At 43.4% G+C, this 25089-nt stretch overlaps 1 protein-coding gene across 3 annotated transcripts in view; it reads left to right on the plus strand.

Moving 5' to 3' along the window:
* Positions 1–7430: 7430 nt before the first annotated feature.
* Positions 7431–25089, plus strand: part of PRRX2 (paired related homeobox 2) — a 58030-nt gene continuing 40371 nt past the window's right edge. For all 3 annotated transcript variants that reach the window (XM_053374538.1, XM_053374540.1, XM_053374541.1), the window contains exon 1: positions 7431–7756. In XM_053374538.1, coding sequence (XP_053230513.1) covers positions 7504–7756 — 253 coding nt within the window. In that variant the 5' untranslated portion in view covers positions 7431–7503. The remainder of the gene's footprint in view (positions 7757–25089) is intronic.

The following is a 25089-nucleotide window of genomic DNA, read 5'->3' on the forward strand; positions in this document are numbered from 1 at the left end:
TGTGATGCAGCAGCAAAAAAAGCTAATGCTCTTTTAGGCTGCATTAAGAAATGTATAGTGTCCAGATTAAGGGAAGTAATAGTACCACTCTATTCTGACTTCATCAAACAGTTAGAGCACCACAGGCTACCTTGTCTTAGGGTTCTGCCAAACAAGAACTCAAGAATAGACCTGTTGAAATTGATGGACATTGATGGACTGACTTTTCTTGAGCAGGAAAATGATTGCCCGCCCCCCAAAGACTGGTGTTTCTTTGCAGGCATGTTCTGCAAGAGGTCATAGATGCAATCAAAGCGCACTATTTATTATATGGAGAGAATAGTCAACGCTGAATCTGCCACAGGATCTCGCTTCCTCTGCTCTGGTGATTGCTGGTATTTATGGATTGCTCACACATCATTTTGCTTGGGCCTCATCTGTACTATACATTTAAAGCAGTATCATGCCACTTTAAACAGTCATGGCTTCCCCCCAAGAATTATGGGAATTGTAGTTTGTTTGAAGTGTTGAGTGATGTTAGGAGACCCCTTTTTCCTACTCTCAGAACTATGATTCCCAGAGTTCCCTGGGAAGAGGGATTGATTGTTGAACCACTCTGGGTATTGTAGCTGTGAGAGGGGAAAGGGGGGTGTCTTCTGGGTTAGAGTCTTGGGCCAGGACAATGGTGACCTAGTGCAGATCCTTGGGCTCCATTGGAAGGAAGGACAGGGTATTATTTTAATAAATAAAATGTAATAAATAAACTCCTCCCTGTGCCAGGAACCTTACCGGGTGACTTTGGGCCAGTTACTCTCTCAGCCTACCCAACCTTTCAGGATCATTTTGTGAGAATAAAATGGCAGGGAATTGCATGTGCAACCTTGAGGAAAGGTGGAATATGATCCAAGAAAAATTAAGAAATATCACATTTAGGCTTGTCGTTAAGCCCACATTCATTCTCTTTCTGTGTTATAATCTGTACATTCTACTTTTAATCAATTAATCATCCTGATGATCGAATAAATCTAAGCATTCTAGTTTTAAAAAGGAGTATATCACTTTCCATAATTGAAAACAAGCAGCTGCTAAAATCAACAGGCCTGGCAACTGGGATCTCTTAAAATGGCATTATATGTCTCCTTTAAAATAAATGTATTTAATCCTATATAAATTGTGTAATCCTCTAGGTCTCTCTTAAGTACTAGAATGAATATATATATGAGAGAGAGAGAAAGCAACATGGGACATTATTGAAAAGCCAGTTAATTTCTCAGTGACTTACTGTTCTGATTCCCCTTTCTGAAATGTGCAAAGAGTTGCAGGGTAATTTGAAGGACCCCTGCTGAACGCACTATAAATCTTGGCGTGTCTAAAGAAACTTTATCAGACCGCTAGGACTGGGGAGAAAGAAAACTGCCCCTCTCCACAACCTTCGTTCTCTCACTCCCCTTTTCCTCCACATCCTTTGGAAAGCCGATCCTCTTTGATCATAAAAGGTCATATTTCACCTTAGAAATACCAGCAATCACCAGAGTGGAGGAGATCCTGAGGGGATCCTGAGCGGGTTAGGGGGTTTCACCACTGATTATTCTCTCTGTATAATAATTTCACACCCTGAGAGGCAAGCCCCACACTCCCTCCTCAACTTTCCTGGAAGAGAAACAGATTTCAGTGGGTTCAAGAATGGGTTATAATAAAGGATAACTGTAGGGTCGTCCCAACCCCAGTTAAATGAGCAGGAAGACAGCCTTGAATCATTAAAGGCACCCCCCCTTTCCCTCCAGATCCCTTCTCCACCCCTCTAACCCTGTCTGATGCAGCTTGACGATGCCCCCAGGCTCTCAAAGGCAGTAATCACAGCAAGATGTTACCCAGTTAAGAGGCGGCCTCTAGGGCTAGACTCAGCCAATTAAAAAGACGGGGAGGAGGTAAAAGGTCAGCCCTGGAGTCTTTGGTACCCCTGTCCTGTGGCCATAAGTCCTTACCCCACCAGTAGGGATGGGATGAGGGAGGAATTTGGGACTGTCACCTACCTTGTTTACAACTCCCAAGCATGGATCAAAACTCAGCCAGCCTTCAAAAATTCACACTTTCCCGAAATTTGCAACACTCTTCTCTAGTTGATTAAAGGGTGTGTGTGAGAGAGATGCATATACTCAGGTAAAGTGTGTATAAAAATGCACATGTTCATTTAAATGCATGCAAAATTGTGCATATTAGAATAAATGTACATGAAAATGCAGGCGGATTTTCATGAGGGTTTTTCTTTAAAATCAATCAATCACAAACTAATACGGAGATTGTGGAGACGGTGATCTACTCCCATTATAAAAATACTGGCTGTGATCTACCCATTGTTATTGACAGGCAAAATTGTTGAGCTTTTTTTGGGAGGAGCAAAAGCTTTTTCTGGGGGCAGGGGAGAGAGATCTACCGTGATCTACCACAGAGATGTCCAGTGATCTACCGGTAGTTCATGATCTACCTGTTGGACATGCCTGTACAGTGGTACCTCGGGTTAAGTACGGGTTAACTTTTTTTTTTTAATAATATTTTTATTGAACAATTTTTAATATAACAAAAACAAAACATACATAAACAAACATCAGACAATAATAAAACATAAAAACAAGTACCATTTCATAACCCAATTTGTAAACCTTACTTCCTCGACCTCCCCTTACTTCCCGTTTCTGTATTCCAAATTCTTACAGTTATTCAGCGAAATCTTGCCTTATTTTATTATAAATTTATAATATTCACCCTTATTCTCTTTATCATAACCCTTACTGATAGTAACCATTTATTTTAATCCAACATCATTCTAACTGTCACCAATTTTATAATGTTTCTTTAAATACTCCTTAAACTTTTTCCATTCTTCTTCCGCCGCTTCTCTTCCCTGGTCTCGGATTCTGCTCGTCATCTCCGCCAAGTTCATATAGTCCATCACCTTCATCTGCCATTCTTCCAGTGTGGGTAGATCCTGTGTCTTCCAGTACTTTGCAATGAGTATTCTAGCTGCTGTTGTAGCATACATAAAAAAGGTTGTATCTGTCTTTAACACCCCCTGGCCGACAATACCCAAGAGAAAGGCCTCTGGTTTCTTGGTGAAAGTATATTTAAATACCTTTTTCAGTTCATTGTAAATCATTTCCCAGAATGCCTTAATCTTCGGGCACGTCCACCAGAGGTGAAAAAAAGTACCTTCCTTTTCTTTACATTTCCAACATTTATTATCAGGCAAATGGTAAATTTTTGCAAGCTTGACTGGGGTTATGTACCACCTATAAATCATTTTCATTATATTTTCCCTTAAGGCGTTACACGCCGTAAACTTCAGCCCGGTGGTCCACAACTTTTCCCAGTCAGCAAACATAATGTTATGACCAATGTCCTGAGCCCATTTAATCATAGTTGATTTAACCATTTCATCTTGTGTGTTCCATTTCAGCAGCAGATTATACATTTTTGACAAATTCTTAGTACTGGATTCTAACATAAGTACGGGTTAACTCAGGACGCAAGGGAGAAACGCGCTAAGAGGAAGGCACGCTTGGCAAATCCTCACCGTGATCAAATCCCACCTGGAAACCAACATCCCCACTGTGGAAGGACGTGTGAATCCAGAATTGGCCTCCACAGTCACTTACGGACTCATTATTAAAACCGTGTTCAAGGAAGGGAATCTTACTCAGCTACGAGTGATCGCCAAAGAGAAAGAGAGAGACTTACTCTTCATCAGCAGCTCCCAGAGCAGGTTACAACGATTTCAAGTTCAGAATTAAAAACAGTTAAAGCAGATTACAGTCACAGGAATATTCATTATTATTTATCCACTGCATTTAAATCCCACCTTTTTCTCCTAGGAGCTCAAGGTGGCGTCCATAGTTCTCCCCCCTCATTTAATTCCCACAAAACCCCTGTAAGTTAGATCAGGCTGAGAGGCAGTGACTGGGCCCCAAGGTCATCCAGTGAGCTTCTTGGCCATGTGTGTGTGGGGGGGAGGGACTTGAACACTCTGTGGGCCCTAAACACATACGCCTCCATTTTCAAAAGCTGGAATAAAGAGGTGCATCTTCAGCATTCACCGTAAGCTGTGTAATGAAGGTGCCAGTTCTGGAAGGGAGTTCCGTAGTTCAGGGGCCACCACAGAGAAGACCCTCTCATGGGCCACCCCACCCCACGGGCTTCTGAGAGTGGGGGAACTACCAGGGTACTGAGTAAAGTTAAACAGTACAGTCGAAGAATATTTATTATTATTTATTAATTTAAAACAAATATTTAAAATAAATAAAATAAGTAAGTAAACAAGTGTATGACTAGAGAGAAGACTTCTATCTTGCCTCAGCCTACTTCCTTGAAAATAATGCTCAGCATGGCAAAATTTCATGCTGTTATCCTTAGGCTGTTTAATTTATTATCCCACCTTTCCCCTCCGGGAAGCTAATGGTGGCAGGCATGGTTCTCCCTCTCCTCATTTAATCCCCACAACAACAACCCTTTGAGGTAGGTTAGGCTGGGAGTGAGTAACTAGCCTAAGAACAGCTAGTGAGGTTCATGGCTGAGTGAAGATTTGAACCCTGGACTCCCAGGTCCTGGTCCAATGCTCTACCTACCATGTCATGCTGACTCTCAAATAGTTGGTTAATCTGGTTAATCCATGGTTAATCAGGAAAGAGATTATCACTTCTCTGACTGAACATCACAGACATAGGACTCAGCTATACAGCTGCAAATATAACGTTTTAAGTGCTTTTAAAGTGCATTATACAAATGTGACACTAGATGGTGATGGTGAGCTTGTGGCAAATTCAATATTTTTTCAAAACGCTTTTTAAAAAAGCATTTTCATAGTGTTTTTTTATATTCCACCATAAACAGTAGGGAGTTGGGCTAAGCCCATGCACTGAAAATGCAACAGTTGCCATGAATATCCAGAGCTTTGATGCAGAGCAAACCTTTTGGTTTCAGCCCTTCCAAATCCATTCATGGTAGCCGGATAAGAGGAGTGTTTCACCCAATAAGCAAATTGGGAGTCAGGCCAGCCATCACTTACTGATCAACTTCCCCTAAAGTTTCTGATCTCGGCTGGGTCCATAGATTCCTGTCAAAACAGAATGTTTGCGAAGCCTGTCACTGAAATAAGCGAACATGACCAAAGCAGATCTTTGTTTTTTTAACAGTTCTGGGTTCTTCAAGTTCTTTCAAAGGGTAACCAGGAGAAAGGAGAAGAGGGTGCAACTCCGATAAGTTTTTAAAATATAGCATTGTAGGAAAATTGACATCACAGGGCAAATCCGTTGTCATTTTTGTTATGGACAGGAGCCTTTCATTTAACATTTTGGATCCAATTCATGTGTTCCAGAAACTGCCAATGAAAATATAATATGTTGGTTCTGTAGTTGGAAAGAATCCCAGCCAGTAAGTCTGGAAGTCAGAGGCTGAACAAATCCCTCTCGTCACTGCAATCCTGTGCTGTGGGTTTGGTTACTTGCTTCCTTAAAAAACCCCACTGGGTTTAAAAAACAGCAACAAAGTCACGGGACAAAGTGAAATCCAAGGCTTGGACCAGCCAATCAGGCCCTGATGGAAAACACTTCTTCTTAGAGGAGCTTCCAAGGATCCACTATAATGTTTATGTTTGTGACTTAACGGCTTCTTTCCTTTCATCTGTTCTGCAGATCTGTTATGTGGAACTCTTGGTAGCAAGCAACAGAAGTTCTGACCAGGAATGGGCAACCTCACTTCTGTTCAGAAGAACAGAAGAAGAGCCTGCTGGATCAGGCCAATGGCCCATCTAGCCCAGCATCCTGTTCTCCAAGGGAAGCTTCCAAGCAGGATAAGAGGGGACGCAAACCCACAGAAGCAGGGAGAATGCAGTGGGTTTCTTTGTTCAGCAGAAAAACATGCTTCGGACAGAAAACCCTGCCATGATCCCTGAGAGTGATAAGCCAGGCTGCCCAGCACCTGGATGGAAGACCTTCCCCACAACAACAACAATTAATTTCTCTCCATAGAGGTGAATGGTGACAGTTTAGATGGGAGGGGGAATAAATAAATAAATAAAGCCCCCCCCCACATGTCACTGATAACTGAACCTAGTCATAGGAACCCAAGAAGCTGCTTTCTGGTGACTCAGACCATTGGTCCACCATGCCCAGTATTGTCTACAGCGACTGGCAAGAAGTATCCAGGGTTTCAGGTATGGAATGTATCCCAGTCCTAGCTGACATTGCCATTGATGATTGAACACAGAAACTTTGGCAAGCAAATCAGGTGCTCTACCATTGACAGTGGATGGTGCTGTGGGTTAAACCACTGAGCCTAGGACTTGCTGATCAGAAGGTTCAAATCCCCGTGACGCGGTGAGCTACCGTTGCTCGGACCCTGCTCCTGCCAACCTAGCAGTTCGAAAGCACGTCAAAGTGCAAGTAGATAAATAGGTACCGCTCCGGCGGGAAGGTAAACGGCGTTTCCGTGTGCTGCTCTGGTTCGCCAGAAGTGGCTTAGTCATGCTGGCCACATGACCCGGAAGCTGTACGCTGGCTCCCTCGGCCGGTAAAGCGAGATGAGCGCCACAACCCCAGAGTCGGCCACGACTGGACCTAATGGTCAGGGGTCCCTTTACCTTTACCATTGACCCACCGCTCTTCCCCCAATTAGGAGTTAAGAATCTACCAGCCTAGATAGCTCGGTTGGTTAGAACATGGGGTTGATAATGCCAGTCCCTGTAAGGGACAGCTGCCTATTCCTGCTCTGCAGGGCATTGGATTACATAACCCTCAGGGTTCCTTCCAACTTTATGATTCTATTTGGGGTGGAGGTGGGGACTTCAGGTAGGCAAATTATTTTCCCGTTTAAAGCTGTCCTTTTTCCAAACACGCTCCCCCCGCAAACGAACTTGTAGAAAAAAAGGCAGGGGAGATGACTAACCGAAAAACAGAAAAATAAGGAGCAGGAGGGGTGTGTGTGGTTGTCTGTATGTCTGTCTGTTAAAAGCAAACTTTTTTGTCGATTTCAGAAGAGGGAGGGGAGGGGGCAGCTCCTCTTGAGTCAATTTCAGGAGAAGGGAGGGGAGGAAGGCTTCGTCAGTTTCAGCAAAGGAGGGCCAACCTCTTGTCAATTTCAGAGCCAGGGGAGTCGTGCGAAAGAAAGAAAAAGAAACCACCAACTTTGGTCTCTGAGCGGCTGGAGAAGAAGCCAGAGAAAGTTTTGTGGGCTAGGCTGAGCAAGGGGAAATTGGGGGCGCGCTCCCTCGCCCTGTTTCCCCTCTCTTAGACGTCGACACGAGGCAGACCGAGATCTTCCCATCTCTTTTCCCTGGGAAACCACAGCCAGGAAGAGCAAATCGGGGGTGTAGCGGGGGTCATCAGAACTTTTTTTTTTGGGGAGGGGAGTAAGAGGGGGGAAAGGCAAGGAGAGCCGGATCGCTCGCAGTCTCCTGGGTTTCTGGGCGCTGGGCGCTGGTGAGCCGGGGTGGGTGGGGGGTCAGCAGGCGCCCTGGAGCCCCCCACCTCCGCGATGGACGCTGTGGCAGCCTTCGGCATGGATAAGCAATTTGCCCCAAACCCGGTGCGGATTTTGGACCCTCCGGACAACCCCCAGGCTCGGAAAAACTTCAGCGTCAGCCACCTCCTGGATTTGGAGGAAGTTGCCGCCGGCATGAATGGGGCAGCCAAGGAATCCGGCGCAGAGGCGAGGGAGAGCGGCAAGGGGGGGCCGGACCCCTCTGGGGGCAGCAGCGGGAGCGAAGGAGGAGGCGCCCTTCGGGAAGGTGAGCGCTTTTTAGATGAAGGGGGGAAGAGGAAAGAAGAGGAGATGTCCTCAGACTTTCTTTTTGAGGGGGGTGTACTAAAGAATCTGTGACGATAGGATGTCCGGACTCATCCAACATCTGTGAAATGGGTAGGAAATGCCAGCCAGGCCTGGAGGAATCCACAAGCTTTCACACCCTGGCAGCTTTGCTCGCAGCTCCTCATAAAGCCCACCTTCTTGGGAGTCAGCCCCACTGAATTCAAGAGGACTTGACTTATGAGTAGACATGATCCAAATGGTGCCGTTTATGGCAGATTTGGGGCCTGATCATGCCCGTTGTAAAGCATTTCACAGTGATCACACAGAGTGATCCTCATCAAAACACCATCCTTTATATTCCCCCCTTTCTTATTTCATCTAAATTTTCCCATAGTTTTATTGTTTATAATTTATTGGGTTTTCCACAAAAAATGGCATATCCAGATTAATTGGTGAAATGATAACAGGTGGTGTTTTGATGAGAACAGCATTGTGTGGATGCTGTGTTGAACTTATGTGCAACAGCCATCCCAAATCCACTATAAAGTAAGGTGTGCATAGGTTCCTTCCACATCTTCCTTAGTGGAAGCAAAAGCGCTGTTGAAATTGGTATCCAATTGGGCCCTGTTCCTTCCATTGGGCCTTGCACTTTGTATTTTTTTCTGCAGGATTGTGCTCCTCTCTCTCTCTCTCTCTCTCTCTCTCTCTCTCTGTCTTTCTTGTATCTTTTCATAATCACACACTCTGAGTCTGGGTTTATAGGACCAGTATCCTTTCCTGCACAGTGCCTAGCATGTAGTCCCTTTGCATTAATCTGGTTGGCCACTGTGAGAACAGGATGCTGGACTAGATGGCCCCTTTTGGGGGTCTCTTTTTAGGTGCTTAGGTTCTATATGTTAGCTCCAGGGTCAGAGGCAGCAATGCTTCTGAATACCAGTTGCAGGAAACTGCAGAAGGGGAGAGTTGCTGTTTCCAAGGGCATCTGGTTGGCCACTGTGAGAACATGATGCTGGACTAGATGGGACATTGGCCTGATCTTACATCCCTGCTATTTCAATGACCAGTAGTTCCAGTGGTTAGCAATAGATTCCCCTCCTCCCCCCAGGCCTTGGAAACTGGGGGAAGAGGTGGGGGTTTTGTTTGGCAAACAGACATCTTAAAGCCATGGAGAGGGGTTTTTGCAGTTCATCTATGCTCTGAAATATGTTTGTGCATGAGCAAACGCCATGGAAACTATTATAAGCATTGTGAAATGTGACATCATGACAACAGCCACACATCCAAGAAGATTCCTTCTCCTTCTCCTTCTCCATCTCCCTTCTTTCAGGATACATTTTCTTCAAAAGGAGGCTTACAAGAAACATAAAATTTATATGCTGCTTTTCAGCCAAAAAGACTCCCAAGGCAAGAATAAACAGATGTACACAAATACAACACAGAGCAAATACAACATAATGCAGAAACAAATGATGTAAATTCAACACATTTCAACAGTATCAGAAACCAAACGCATCTCTGCTCCTGCCAAAAGAAAAAGGCAGATGACATTCCCTACAAAAATGTTAAGGGTGAGAATACTTAAGCATATATAAAATGTCATCAGAAAGCTTCCTACAAGGCAGATGGGATAGATTAGCGCAGGAGTGGTGGTGGTGGTGGTGGTAAAAAGACTGCTTAGTTTTGCCATGAATACCAATGGGTAGTTGAGTTGCCTGGACCATAATTTATTGATGAGTTCTCAAGAGCCTTGGGGCTGAAATCATCACCAACTATATAGGCACAACTTTGGTCCTGAATGCAAAACTCTGCCCCTAATGGTTCATGGGTGAGGGTCCAAGTCCTGACAACTTGATTCCTAAAGGACTTTGTTCTAATGCTGATGGTTCCCAAGGCCTCCCAGAAAGTGAAGCTTCCCCCTGGAGAACATGCTCACAGTTCACCTTTGCAAGTATACCCAGGCATAGGAAGGATGAGTCTGAACTGTCCTTAATTTTAGCTGCCTAAAATATTATTGTTGCCATTTGTAATAAAGTTAAGAATTTTAAGGGCCTTAGCTAGAAGAGCTAGACGTGGTTTATGACTAGTAATAAGATATTATCATCATTATTGTGAGTGCTGGATCAGGCCAAAGGGGGCCTAGCCGATCCAGCATCCTGTTCTCACAGATGCCAGTAATGGGAAACCCACAAGCAGGATTCTACAACAAGAGCAACTCTCCCCTCCTGCGGTTCCCAGCGACTGGAATTCAGTAGCATCACTGCCTCTGACCAGGGAGACAGAGCATAGCCATCCATGTAAAACATAAGCATGCAAGCAGAGCTCCGTTGGATCAGGCTAACGTGAGCCCATCCAGTGTATCATCTTGTTCTGACAGTGGACAACCAGATGCTTCCATTGTTGTTGTTGTTGTTACTATTATTTATTGAATTTATATACCTTCCTATACCCGGGGGTCTCAGGGTGGTTCACAGAATAAGAAATTTGCAAGCAGGACATGAGCACAAAGCATTTGTCTGCTACCAGGGTAATTTCAGGGGCACCTTAGCATGCTTGCACGCACTTGTGTGCTCCCCCACTACACCATAAACTGCATGTGTTGCAAGGACACACTGGTTAGACTGGCCATTTTTACAGCAATGTGGTTCCGCTTCTTCCTGCATTGGTCTTAGCGATACTCATGCATGTGCATCGACAGCACCCAGGAGGCTAAAGGTTCTCTCTTTGTTTTCCATTTTCAATGTCATATATGGGGAAAAAACGCAACAGGCAACCCTTGGAATCAATCTGCACAGCCCCCCAAAAATTCTGTGGAGAGCCCCAGGCCCAGACAGAGGGAGGGGGGCACCATATGGGCCACTTGGCCGGGGCCTCCGATTCCAAAGGGGGCCTCGGTCAGCATATTCACAATCGCAGGGGATGCACTGGGGCGAACGTGGAGGCGCAAAGGCGGCGGCGGTGGTGGTGGTGGGCGGATTCCCTGGGGCCATGGCTGGCAGCGCGAGAGAAAAGCTTCCATCACCAAACGAAATTGCTGATCAAATACTAAACTTGAATTTGGAAAATGTTTTTCCAAATCTTCTAATTTTCTTATCATTACTAGCTACAATGAGAGAAGTTTCAATATATTAAAATGAATTAAGTCTTTCTTTTGATCAACAATGGCTCAAGAACGCCTAAATGGTTTAGCAGTGATAAACATAAACCACGATAAGGCGAAGTTGCTTGATTTTTCCTGCGTAATTCAAGAATTTGCAGAAAAGAAATTTATAAGACTTCAGTTATCCCCAGGGTAAATTATCTACCTGGCCCGGGCCTCTGCCTGGCTCTGCAAGGCCCTGGAGAGCCTCGTAAAAATGAAAAGACTATGGAACAACCCCCTTTCATTTCAATGGGGTTTGAACAGGAGAACATCCCATTAGATTTGGGATACACAAGACTTATGCACCCAGCTATGTGCTTCAGATCTCAAGAGGTTTTCTCTGGGATACATTGTGCTCTCAAGGACCTCCTGAAAGCTCTGACAGAAGTATAAATTTGTTGTGCATAATCTAGCTTAAGTATACCCATTTGAATGAATAGGAACTGTCACAACTGCTATTATGGGGTCAAAATGACTCTTGTGGGTGTCCCCATCCATTTAAACGACCACCCTGTGAAGTAATGAGAAGGCTGCAGCTTTGTGTTAGCGAATGTGCTTTGCATGCAGAAGGTCCCAAGCTCAATTCTCAATGGCATCTCCTGGTGGGGCTGTGAAAGACCCCTTGGTTAAAAATCTTGAGAGCTGCCGCCAGTCAGTGTTGACAGTTCTGAGCTGCATGGACTCTTGTGTTCTCATTAAACCAGCCTTTAATTCAGAACTGTGAGGACTGGAATCTTTATTTTTAGGGAAAGGGTCAGAACTTAGAAGTAGAGCATCTGCTTAGCAAGCAATTCCCAACATCTCCAGATTCGGCTGGGAAAGACTCCCTGGCCGAAGCCCTGGAGAGCTGCTGCCAGTCAGTGTTGACAGTTCTGAACTAGATGGAACAAAGACTCCACCCAGAATAAGGCAGCTTCCTATGTAGGTCACTCTTCAAACCATCTCACAAAGGAGACACCTGAGACTGAGCTAGTGGCCCCTATTGGCAGAGGTGTGATCCGCATGTCCAACTATCACTGCAAGGACCACCTTCCTATTACTCATTTATTATAATTTATTACGGTTACACACAGCCCTAAAATCCTAAAATAGCCTGAAGGGTGTTGCATAGATGCTTTTTTAGACTGATTAATTGATTAATTGTATTTATTTTTGGTGGGTTTTATAGTCTGTCCTTCAGTCAAATGCCCAGCTCTATTGCTCCCGTGCCTTTAGTTTAGGGGATTGACTTGCAAATGACAGCAGGTCTCCCGGTTGTGAACAACAGATACTCTCTTGATGGAACTCCTTTTTCATAGGCAAAGAAGGAAGCTAACTTGACCTCCCTCCATCTCATCTTTTGGAAATTTTTAATTTCTAACCTAGCTTCAGTTCAAATAGCACTGGGATGAAAACAGAAACAACCTTCCAAGCATGGCAACTCATAATGATCATGAAAGCATGGTGCATTTTCCCTTGATGACACATTTAGTGATCTAGACCCGAATCCCAGCTTTTCCTACACAAGGTGGGCACCCTATTGCAACTCAGTTTGGCTTCCCTCTTCCCAGTCTGTGAAACCAGAATAATAATGTTGATCTGCTAAATGGTGTCATGGTGAGGATTGGTGAAATTGTAGCCTATAGACTTAAATATAAAGGTGAAATTTGCAGTGCCTGGGGGGACCTCAGAATTAGGAACAGAAATCCAGAAAGACTGCTTCAAATATTTATTTCATATTTATTTATCATTTATCATAATACAGTAAATAAATGGGTCCTAATTGGTTGGGCCAACCCTGAGCCTTTAGGCATCAATAACTCCTTTTACCAGGCTCCCTTTTTTGCAATGCATGCTCTGCATGAGAATAATTTCGTTTCATTTCAGAAAATGTATATACCGCTTGATTGTAAGCAAGCAAGACAACCAACCAACCAACCAACCCTCAAGCATTTTTTTTTAAAAAACACCCACACAAATTATCGGTAAGAACTGTTAAAAACAACTATTTAAAACATTTGCAAATAATTAAAATAAAAACCTGATTAAAATAATTGCCAACAATCTGCATAGCTGGGTAGGCTTTGCCTAAAACAAAAATGTTTTTTAGTAAGCACCAAGAACAGAACAGTGAAGGCACCTTCCTGATGTCAACAGGCAGGGAGTTCCAAAGTGTGTGTGCTGCCACACCAAAATATCAATTTCATTCATATGCAGAATTGGTATTGTGTGGCACCTGTAACAGTGGCCATTCCACTGACTGAAGCAGTCGAGTGGGCACTTGTCAGGTAAACTGGTCCCATGTTGCTGAGGGCTTTATATACTAATAGGGACACCTTGAACTTGGTAGCAAATTGAGAAGACCTGAGCAAAGTGTTACACTAGGGCCTCTCTATCAGCTGATGGTAACATCAAGTGAATGTTTCCATATAGGGAACAGGCAGACGCAGAGATAACGACAACATTCTATTCAAACATATAGGGTATTCTCCCCATTAACCTCCAATTGCAAACCATTTTCTGGGGTGGGGGGCAGTTTTGATGTTCAGATGTACATTCAAGAACTGTGTGAGAAGGCCTTTAGCCAGACCATTGTCTTAATGGCAGGCACATGCAACCGTGAGCGGGATCAGGGATAGGGTTACAGAAATCATATATTTTTGGTGCGGGGTCGTGGTGGCCACCATTGTTCTTTCCTGCATGCATGGGAGCTTAACCCTTATGTGCCCACTTAACTGTTTTGATCAGTGGAACTGGCCCCGTAAGAACTTTATATTTTAGTGTAGCAGCTCCTTTACTTTGGAACTCCCTGCCCCTTGATACTTGGCAGGTGCCTTCACCATAGTCTTTTTGGTGCCTGCTAAAAACATTTTTTGCTTAGACAAGCCTACCTAGATGTTTAGAAAGCTGGTGTATTAATTTGCTCTCAGTCTATAGTTAACATTAACAACTTAAGACTTTCAAAAGAGTTATAATCTTTTTCGAAATTCTTAAATGATTAACGTTAATTTTCCTTATTGATAATTTCATTGTTTAATTGCTTCATATTATTTTTAGTGAAATAAATAAATAAATAAATAAATAAATAAATAAATAAATAAATTTACTCTAGAGCCAGAGCAGAGTTCATGTAGTATTATATACTTGCACTGTGTCCTGTTTTGCTTCAGGGGATAAAAGACTAGCTCAACACTCCTCTCCCTTCTGTTAGTAATGGGAGAAAAACATGTATGGATTCCTTTCTCATACAGAAGAAAAGGCACCGTTCTTTTAATGATGGCACAGTTCTGTGTCAATTACGTGGGAGTACGTTAGCACTGAATTTAGGAAGCTGTACTTCTCAGCAGAAATAAGCCTTTCACATTTCGAAGAATGCAGCAGAATAATGATAAGGGCTCTGGCAAAGGTGGACTAGCAAAAAAGGCCAGGACAGCATTTGATATATGGGAACTTATCTTCCATTACTAAGTAGAATTGTCTTACTGTTGATTATACAAGCATTCTTGCTTGGTTTGGTCAGGGGTTTTTTTTCAACCAGCTAATAGGAAGAATTCCTGTGTTGGATAATAATTGGGTTGTGGTTGTTGGTTTTTTTTTAATAAAAATAAGTTTGTTGCAAAATCCAAACTAAAATAACCAAAGTGGGTGAATTAGTGTCTTCCTTAATTTCTTACCTCTACTGTGCCCTGAATCAGCTCCCCACCTTCCTGACCGCCCCACCCAAGGTAATTTGTGAAAAGTGTGTAAGTTAACTCAGAACTGGTTTCTAAGAAAGGAGTTAGCCTGGGGAGCTTAACAGATGCAGATCTGAATTCTGATCAGAAGTTAGTTGTATCTTTGGAAATTTAACGCAACCAGTGCCTCCTGTTGCCCATTGCATTTTAAAACTGTGTGGTGAGGACCTTGTTTTTTCTTTCCTAATGGAACGGTTAAGAGCCTTCCTCCCTTCTTTGATGACTTCCAAGGCCAGCAACTGTCTTCTCATTTGGGAATGAGGGTCCTGGGATTCCTATAAAGCAAGAGGACAAGGTTCAGGAGCACCAAAATATATTGATTGCATATGTCCCATAAATTGCATGCCTACCTACTGCCATGAGCACCAGCTGACGTACATTATAAGGATGTCTTTTTTTCATCTTCGCTTTTAAAATCACTTGTCTTGAATCTACGACAGTAATGCGTATCTGCAATCAGTTTGCCAGAACCTACCGCAGCATCGGTCTAAGTTTCAAAGTGAAGTAGAATGAAAATTGGTGGCTTGGAGCACCTTTTGTTTTGGGAGAAATTGACGACTGCATTTATTCTCAGAAGGATCTGTATTCTTCTAACAAAAGCAGCCTTGGTTGGAAAATAATATTTGATTAAAAAAATATATTAAATGAAGCACATGAATACAGCTCACCCGGTGTAAAGCACTATTATCAAGTTCTGCTGCTTTCAGTGGGAGAGTTACGCATTTTGCTTCCATCAAAGTGCTTGGCTCCGGTTCAGAAGCGTCCCCAGATTTATTTGTGATGATTAAGAGCAAGTGCATCAGAAGTCTGGAAAGAGGTCCTAATGGAACCTGCGGAGTGTAAGAGTCAATTTTGGTATAATAAAATGTATGATGTGATCAAGGAGAAATTTCTGGACTGTTTTCATGGTAATTAGATTGTGGGGTAATTAGGCAATGTCTTCTTCTTATTAAAGCCCCTTTTTCTTTTTTTGTAAGAGTGCTTTAAAAAGTGGCACACGTTGTGGGTCTACCACAATTGACTCTGAATCCTCTTGAGTCTAATGAAATTCAGCTTTTGTCCTTCTGTTGTTAGACTGAAGGATGGAGGAGAAAGGGAAAGTGGTTGATTCTAGGAATCAGTCGCTGAAAGACGAAAAATGCATTCTGTAGAAAACCTTTTAATGCGTGTATGTCTCTGTGTGTGTTATAGATGTAGCATTGTATATATATTAAAATAAAATAATTAATCTCCACTCAAAGCAATTGTCAAAGCAGTGTTCTAATTCTAAGAACATTTATTCAGAAGGGAAGTTCCACTGATGGCAACAACATGGTTCTGGAACACTAATCAAGAGAGGGTCACTGTATTAAGGACATTAGTGGCAGAAGTCAAATCTGGATAGGACTTTTAACGTAAACCTACCAATTAACACTTTCTGAAATGGTACGCCAGAAACCTTGCAAAATCCACACTTCTCGAAATTTCCAACCAAATAAGGTGTACCCCCCACAAATTGTATATATTAAGGAACGTGTGTGTAAAAATGCATATATTAGTTTTTTAAAAATGCAAGATGCATTTTGTTGTGTGAAATTGGTTTGCAAAATTGTGAACATTGGGCAAAAGTGCATACAAAATTTTGTGTGTCAGGAGAAAGCTAAGCAAAATGTTGATGAATTCTCATGAGGATTTTTTTTTAAATTATAAACTGATGTGGGCCACGTGAAAAACTGAACTGAAGGCTGAGGAAAATGAAAAATGGGAATAAACCAACACTCTCAGATTTCCCATAAGCTTCCAATTCATTTTATTAGATGGCAACACAATGAGGGTGAATATCTGGAATATATTGGTCATAATCCTACACATTTGCCACAATGAACCCCAGGGTTGCATTAGTCATATCAGGGTAAACCTGTTGAAGTAAGTACACATGAGACTAACTATGGCTTCAGTGGGTCTCCTCTAAGTAGCACATGGTTAGAGCCAGCTGACAGAAATCAATAGGATGATGCTTCCTATGGCAAAACTGTATTCTGTTGCTTGAAGAAGGATTTGCGATGAAATTCCATGCATGTTTACTCAGAAGGTAGACCCACGGTATAAACTGGGATCTACAATCTGATACATGTATTGAATGTTTAAATGTTTTATTATGTTTCTGTATATACTGGAAGCCGCCCCGAGTGGCTGGGGCAAATCCTGTCAGATGGGTTAAAATTTAATTAAAATTAATGCAGTGTTACAAACTAATCCCAGTACAGTGGTACCTCAGGTTACATACGCTTCAGGTTACAGACTCCGCTAACCCAGAAATAGTACCTCGGGTTAAGAACTTTGCTTCAGGATGAGAACAGAAATCGTGCTCCGGCGGCGCGGCAGCAGCGGAAGGCCCCATTAGCTAAAGTGGTGCTTCAGGTTAAGAACAGTTTCAGGTTAAGTACGGAGCTCCAGAACGAATTAAGTACTTAACCCGAGGTACCACTGTATATATCCACTGAGAAACAGGCCCCATTAAATTTGATGGGACTTGCTCCCAGATAAGTGCATAAGGATTACTGCCTGTATTATGACTAACTTTAGCTAGATTGTCCTCTTATTTTTGTGTGGGGTGTGTGCAAAAAGAATTTCAGGGGACGGCAACTTATCTACCATGTCCCTACTGTAGCCTAGGGAGCTGAATGTCTAGTCCAGTGGTTCTCAAACCTTTTCAGGGCACTGCTCCCTTGGTTCCATACACCCCTCCCTCAGCTCCCAGCCCTTTAAAGATCATTATTCAGAATAGCAGTTTGCACAAGCCAATAAGGAAGACAAACACACAAGAAAATGCAAAACAGAAACAATACCCCCCCCAAATCTGGTTGAAACTATTAGTTTAATTAATTCAACAAAATCGATGAACTTGATTCAGTGATACCAGATGTTGCATCCAGAAATATTTTTGCACATTCTTACTCATGAAAACTTAAGGGGAAAGGAAATTTACAGCATAAAATATTTATATATAACTACTTACCAAACATGCACAAACCTTCACCTATCACAGATGTTCTGCAATCAATAGGAAAATATCTGTTACCAATAGTCAGCTATCTTGTGGCAACTCAGAATCACAAATACAAACATGACCAAAGGAAATCACTTTGAAAGCAGTTAAGAGCAGTAAAGCTTTAAACATGAAGTGAAGACCGTGTTTTGCTCAAGGCTCCAGCCTGGTTAATCAGAAATACAGTACATATTCAACAAACTTGGAGGGACCCACCTCCAGTGCCCCCTGCCACCCTCTTGCCTCTTAGTGGCCCCAGGTAATCCCCACAGGGGGGCAGAACCACCCACTTTGAAAACCACTGGTCTAGATTTTGCATCCGTGTTTACTCACCAAGATTGCAGTGCAGTCAAGAAACAGCTGATGAATCATTTAGCTTCATTGATGTTCATGTTAACTGATGAAAAAAAGTCCTCTGGATGAATCAGTACAAAAATTCATATGCTTACTTTTGAATCATTTTTAATGTAAATACTTTTTTTTTAAAAAGCAACAGCTCATAGATGGGAAATGGCATCTCAAAGAGTGTATGAAATGTGTGTTGGGGGGGATGGTTGGAAAAAAAGTTTGGGAACCACTGATTTAATTGAATGGCAATATGATAATCATTTTTGTGTTTCTGTATGCATAAACAGGAGGTGCCTGTGCCAATTTGCTCCGAATTACTGCATCTTTCCATTTGTCAAACCTGCTTTCCTCTGCACCATCACACTGAAATTCCCCCACAAAGCAGAGGGGACCTCCCCCCCAGCATTTTTGCAGAACCACATACGGTGGCTGCCTCAATTTAAATCTAGGCGGATTTCAGACAGTTGGGTTTCAGACACGGCTCCATTAGAAATCAGAAGGTGGAGACTCCCCCTCCCCACAATCTTTTAATAGATCTTGCAATTCCAGTAAAAAATGGCGCAGGAAAATAAAACCCCGGTGCTTAATTCTTATAGGAAGAACGCTTTGGATTTGTAATCCCAGAATGAGTTGTTGAAGTTTTTTTTTTTTAAAGCCCCAAAAGCAAACAAAACATTATTATTTATAAAATGCTATTTTCCATTGTCACTTTGCTGGAAAAACCACAATAACATTCCAGACCAGGAGTAGCCAACTTCAAAGGATGTGGTATGGAGGCACAGAAGTGGTTTCAATACCATAACACACAGCTTGGATTTTTGTGTGTGCGTGTGTGGTGAGAGAGAGAGAGAGAGAGAGAGAGAGAGAGAGAGAGAGGAGGGAATGTCTGTATGTAATTATGCTCTTTCAAGCCATCCTTATACTTGCATTAAGAGATGCCCACTGGATCAGTTGCACAAATGCTTCTCTCGCCAGAAGATAGAGCTGGTGCTCATTCCTGGAGCTTGCTTATGGTGGCGATAGTGGTGGTGAGGGAAGGGAGCACTCATTCAACTTGCGGGTTTTTTGCTCATGAAATCAATGACCACTTTTCATCTCTGTTGGGAGCAAAGGAAGCTGGAACTCGTAAAGAAATTGAAAAGGAGCCCTTCTGGAAAAGAGAGGGAACAGAGATCTTGTAAACACCCAGAAAAGTGGACTTTTACAGGGTCTTTATGTTCGCAGAGCAGGGAATGGAAAGGTTCTTTCCATTTCCCTCCCAGTTTGATCAAGGCACCTTGGAAGATGTCTCTAGAGGAGGATATCCAAATCTCCTGCAATAGGATCTTCTTCTATGCTCCGTTCTTTCCACAAGGCAGGCCTCAGCAGGAAATTAAAGTCTCAACTCTTGTCTTCAGAAGAGGGGGGCAGGTGGAGAATCGCATTTGCAAATCGACACAAGCGTCTCTCTGCTCCTTCTTGGTTTGCTTGGCTAGAGTTTCCCCTTGAGATGTTTAAATTACTGATGATTATTCCTGATTCATTTCCCTATTGAGTTCTAGGAACGGTGTTCAAATAAGATCCAAAGGATCTGGAATGCTACTGAAGTAGGTTTACAAGGAAGTTGGAATGGGGGAGAAACTGGATTCAGTTTGTGTTTAATGGCAAATCTACTTGTAACCCACATACATGCAAACCAAAACACCACCATCTTTTGAAATTTGTACTTCTCCCAATTTTGCAGTGCAGTTCCCCAGCCAAGCAATGTGCCCAAAAATGCATTCACTGGTGTCTACATTGGCATGTATTCATTTGAATCCCCTCTTGGCAGTGAAGCTCCCTGGGTGACCTTAATTAATCACAGCCTATTGTGGGGATTACATGTGCACTTGGACCTGAGAGACCAGGGTTAAGATCTCTCCACTCAGCCATGATGCTTACTGGATTGTGTTGGGCTAGTCACTGACCTAAGAACGATGGACGGCAGAGTAATTTTAGGTGTTGAATCGCTTTGATTAGTTAAGTCATTTATTTATCTCTTTAAGACTTTTATATACCACTAAATTAGGCTCTGTCATTGTGTTTGGGATGGGAGCATCAAAATACTGGTGTTGAAAAGTGAAGGGGTTAGGTTTAGGATTAGGATTAAGGTTGCTTGGGGATTTCCTATTAATGCATCTGATTGGCTGCTGTGAGAATAGGATGCTGGATTTAGCTCACTTGACAGAGCATGATACTGTTAGTCTCAGGGTTGTGGGTCCAAGACTCCCATTGGGCAAAAGATTCCTGCATGGCAGAGGGTTGGACTAGATGACACTTGGTGTCCCCTCCAACTCTACAATTATGTGATTCTGTGACTAGATGGACCATTGACTAGATGGACCCAGCAGGGCTCTTCTGATGTTCTAAGAGGTAGCAACTTTACCAAAAGGTTATTTGTGGGCGGGTGGCGGTTAAATGTGGGGTTTCCTTCATATTTCTGGAGCTGGTTTTTATGTGTACTATTTATTTTTATTCCCGAGAGAATGCTCTGTTTAGCCATTAATTGTGTTTTCTAGATTGTGAAAATTTCCACAGTTGGGGTTTTTTTTTGACTTATCTTTTATTTAAGGTGTTTTGATCTGTGTTGCAAACAAGAAGCGGTCCAAACAAAATTCTGGTGCTAGGCTTACAAGGAGGTCAAAGGGAGGCACATCCAGTGCCAGATTTACGTAAAAGCTAAACATGCTGTAGCTTAGCGCACCACTCTCTTGGGGGCCCCCAAAAAAATTAAAGAAAAAAAACCTGGATGTACATTTCCAAAATATAAGATAACTGCAACAATTACTTTGACAAAATACATATTTTGTTATGTGCAAATGGCTTTAGATACCTATTAGGTTCCTAAATTACCATATAGCATATATTCAACACAAAAAACAGCTGGACATATAAAGGGCCCCATTACCTTCAGTAGCTTAGAGTCTCATCAAACCTAAATCCAGCCCTGGGCACATCCTTTGGTTTCATCCTTTGACTTCCTCCTTGGCTGTGGGCAGGGGGACATGATTTGACTAAAACTGAAGGGGCTCCCATTGACCGGGGCTTGCGGGTTGCATTAAACCTCCATATTGTTTCACCTCAACACTAGAAACCTGGTAAATGATAATCCCTGTTTTCCAGGTGTGATATTCCAGGCTCTGGTGGGGCCATGAGGTCCTCAGGCCATTATGTAACACATGGTGGGTGTTTATCCTTCCACTCTCGAAATTTAAGTCTCCACAGCTCACAAAGACCATACTGGCTGTCTCTCAGTGCACACCCAGGTCACTGAGCCTGAGCTTCTACACTCACTGCCTGCCATGAACCACCAGCTGGAGGAGGCGGTGAGGACAGAGGGTGAAGAAAGAGCTGTGAGTAGAGGGTGGGACTTCCCCCATCTCCTGGACCCCCTGAGAAACTCAGCAAACCTGCTGTACCTGGAATTGGCTGTGGAGACTGCAGCTGAATGGGACACAGCTATGGGCATCCTGAGGAAGCACCGTCTACCCAGGGCTGCCCCCAAAAGCAAATTTAGAGTGAGAGTCCCCAAACTTGGCCCGTCAGATGTTTTGGGACTACAACTCCCATCATCCCTAGCTAACAGGACCAGTGGTCAGGGATGATGGGAATTGTAGTCCCAAAACATCTGGAGGGCTGCGTTTGGGGGTGCCTGGTCTAGGGTGATGTCCACTGTTTCCAGGAACTCTTCTCATTGTGAGATGTTTGTAGGTGATCTGAGAGTTTGTTTGGGCTCTGGGTGAGAACCTGGAGCCTGAGAGGGAGGGTGTGTCAGAAGAAAAACGAATTGATATTGATTTATATATACAGCGGTACCTCTGGTTACAGACGCTTCAGGTTACAGACTCCGCTAACCCAGAAATATTACCTCGGGTTAAGAACTTTGCTTCAGGATGAGAACAGAAATCGTGCAGCAGCGGCGTGGCAGCAGTGGGAGGCCCCATTAGCTAAAGTGGTGCTTCAGGTTAAGAACAGTTTCAGGTTAAGAACAGATCTCCAGAACAAAGTAGGTTCTTAACCTGAAGTACCACTGTATTAGTAACTTTGTATTAATGTAACATTTTCATATGACAGTGCGTAATTTTGTAATACTTTGTTTAAGTTGTTTATTGTTGCTTCAGTTTTCTGTGAACTCCTTAGATATATATTTAATATATTAAGCTGTATAGAAATTAAATAATCAATCAATCCTGTTATCTTGCCATTGATCTCCATACTACAGGGATGTAGTTTAAAAGTACATGAACACCTGCCAAAATCAAGTATTTCACCAATACAATGAAAGAGGTACTGCTCTAATATTTGTTTTCCTCTTTCCTCCCATTCGTATTTCCTTTTGTGTTGTGCCTGTTAGAATTTTAGCCTGAAGGCAGGAACGGTTTCATCTTTCAACATACAGGACAGTATTTAGAAAATGCTAGCGCTTTACAAAGTGTTGAATGATGCTAATGACTTCCTTTGCTCCTCAGTTTGCATTGCAAGCAGCTTGGGCTTTATCCATTTATTATTTCCCCTTTAGTATCTAAACACAACATGCCAGCACAGCACATCCCTTTCGCTCCGCCCAGAGCCACCTTCTCCAGATTGCATATGCTGCTAAAAACACAATTTCAGTTGCAGCTATTCTGCAATAATCGCAACCAGATCCACTGTGAGATGAAAACATCCTATTAAACATTAGAACACCTAATAGAAGGCTTAATTTCCCAGTGGGCCTGGTTGTAATTATTAGAGAATAGCTGCAACTTGCACACATTTCGAAATAAGAAAAGGAAACACCACCAAGCTTCTTCTTCCTCCTCCTTCTTCCTCCTCTTCCTCTCCTCCTCCTCCTCCTCCAAACGGTAATTGAGTAAATTAATTCATTGCCCACTAGGCACAGAGTACCCTCTGAGAAGTTGTGACTCTAAAATAATTCAGATACGCTTACAGCACCCCTGTTTTTAGAAGCAAGCTGTTTTCAGGGCTTTCCCAGGAAACAAACTACTAGTCACAATTGCCATGCTCTGCCTCCAAGGTTGGAGGCTGTAATCAGGGGCAGCCCACCACTAGAGTAGTGGAAGATGAGGCTATTCACAGTGATAAGCAATAATGCTTCTGAATCCTACTTGATGGAAACTGCAGGAGTGGAGAGGGTACTGCTTGGGGGCTTCTGCTTGTGGCATCTGGGTGGCCACTGTGAGAACAGGATGCTGGACTAGATAGCCCGCTCTGGCCTTATCCAGCAGCCAGGCTTTTCTTATGTCCTTAACCTGTGTCTTCAGCTTTCATCCTGGGTTTGCTTAGACACAGCTTTTCAGAGGTTAGACTATGTCCAGTCTTTCTTGAGCATTTGCTCAATGATTTATCCAGTTTGGTGTAAGGCAACTTACTATGTTCCTCTTTGGAACTGTGGAGCCTAAAATCTTACTTTATTTTTAGAGGGATGGTCATAGCAGAGTGGCAGAGCACATGTCTGAACACAGAAGGCTCCAGACTTATTCTTTGGTGTCTCCTGATAGGGCTGGGAAAGATTCCCTGTCTGTAACCCAAGTGAACCAGTCAGTGCAGACTATACTGAGCTAGATGGACCAATGGTCTATATCATCAGAAGGCAGCTTCCTATGATCTGGTGAACCAGGTCACTAAATGCCACTTTGTGGAAACTGGAAGGAATTAAAGGTAAAGGTAGAGGGACCCCTGACCATTAGGTCCAGCCGTGACCGACTCTGGGGTTGCAGCGCTCATCTCACTTTATTGGCTGAGGGAGCGGCGTACAGCTTCCAGGTCATGTTGCCAGCAAACTGGAGCAGCGGAAAAGCCGTTTACCTTCCCGCCAGAGCGGTACCTATTTATCTACTTGCACTTTGACGTGCTTTCGAACTGCTAGGTTGGCAGAAGCTGGGAATGAGCAACGGGAGCTCACCCCGTCGCGGGGATTCGAGCCACCGACCTTCTGATCAGCAAGTCCTAGGCTCTGTGGTTTAACCCACAGCGCCACCCGTGTCCTCTAAAACCTGCTTTCAGCTGAAATCATCATTGCACAGTTATGATGTCTGATGGCGTTTCCCTACTCCTCCCAGTAAGTTTTCAAGGGCAATTCAAAGTGTTGGTGCTGACCTTTAAAGCCAAACAGCCTCGACCGAGTATACCTGAAGGAGCGCCTCCACCCCCATTGTTCTGCCCAGACACTGAGGTCCAGCTTCGAGGGCCTTCTGGTGGTTCCCTCCCTGCAAGAAGTGAGGTTACTGGAAACCAGGCAGAGGGCCTTCTTGGTAGTGGCGCCTGCCCTGTGGGCATAGCTGTCAACTTTTCCCTTTTCTTGCGAGGAATCCTATTCGGAATAAGGGAACTTCCCTTAAAAAAAGGGGAAAGTTGACAGCTATGCCTATGGAACGCCCTCCCATCAGATGTCAAGGAGATGAGTAATTATATAACATTTAGGAAACATCTGAAGGCAGCCCTGTATAGGGAAGCTTTTTAAGGTTTAAGGTTTTACTTTGCTTATATATATGTGCTGAAAGCCGCCCAAAGTGTCTGGGGCAACCCAGTCAGATTGGCAGGGTACAAATAATAAATGATGCTGCTGATGCTGATGAATACCCCCAGAAAAAAGCAAGTGGTAGTTGTGCCATTAACAATGCCTAGGGCTGTGTACAGTTTTAGCTCAGTGGCAGAATATCAGTTCCGCATGCAGAAGGTCCCAGGTTCAGTCCCCGTTATGTTCAGGTGGGGCAGGGAGAGACCCCCTACTGAAATCTGGAGAGCCACTGCCAGCCAGTGTAGACAATACTGAGCTAGATGCACCAACTGTCTGACTGCCTGTGTTCCTAAGGTCATGCTTGAGGACTGGCTGTAGCTCAGTGGTAGAGCATTTATACTCTGCTCCTCTGCGCGGCTTACAGTGCGTATAAAAACATAGTAAAACGTCAAACACTAAAAAAGTTCCTGCCTTCAGCCGTCTTCTAAAAGTTGTGTAGTTCTTTATTTCCTTGACCTCTGATGTAACATTGGCAGTGGGGGGAGTAACTGGGCAGGCAAGAGAATAAGAAATGGGTCCCTTCCTGCCAAGTCACAACATATTCCAT

This window comes from Podarcis raffonei, chromosome Z (genome assembly GCF_027172205.1).
Source record: "Podarcis raffonei isolate rPodRaf1 chromosome Z, rPodRaf1.pri, whole genome shotgun sequence".
Taxonomy (NCBI): domain Eukaryota; kingdom Metazoa; phylum Chordata; class Lepidosauria; order Squamata; family Lacertidae; genus Podarcis; species Podarcis raffonei.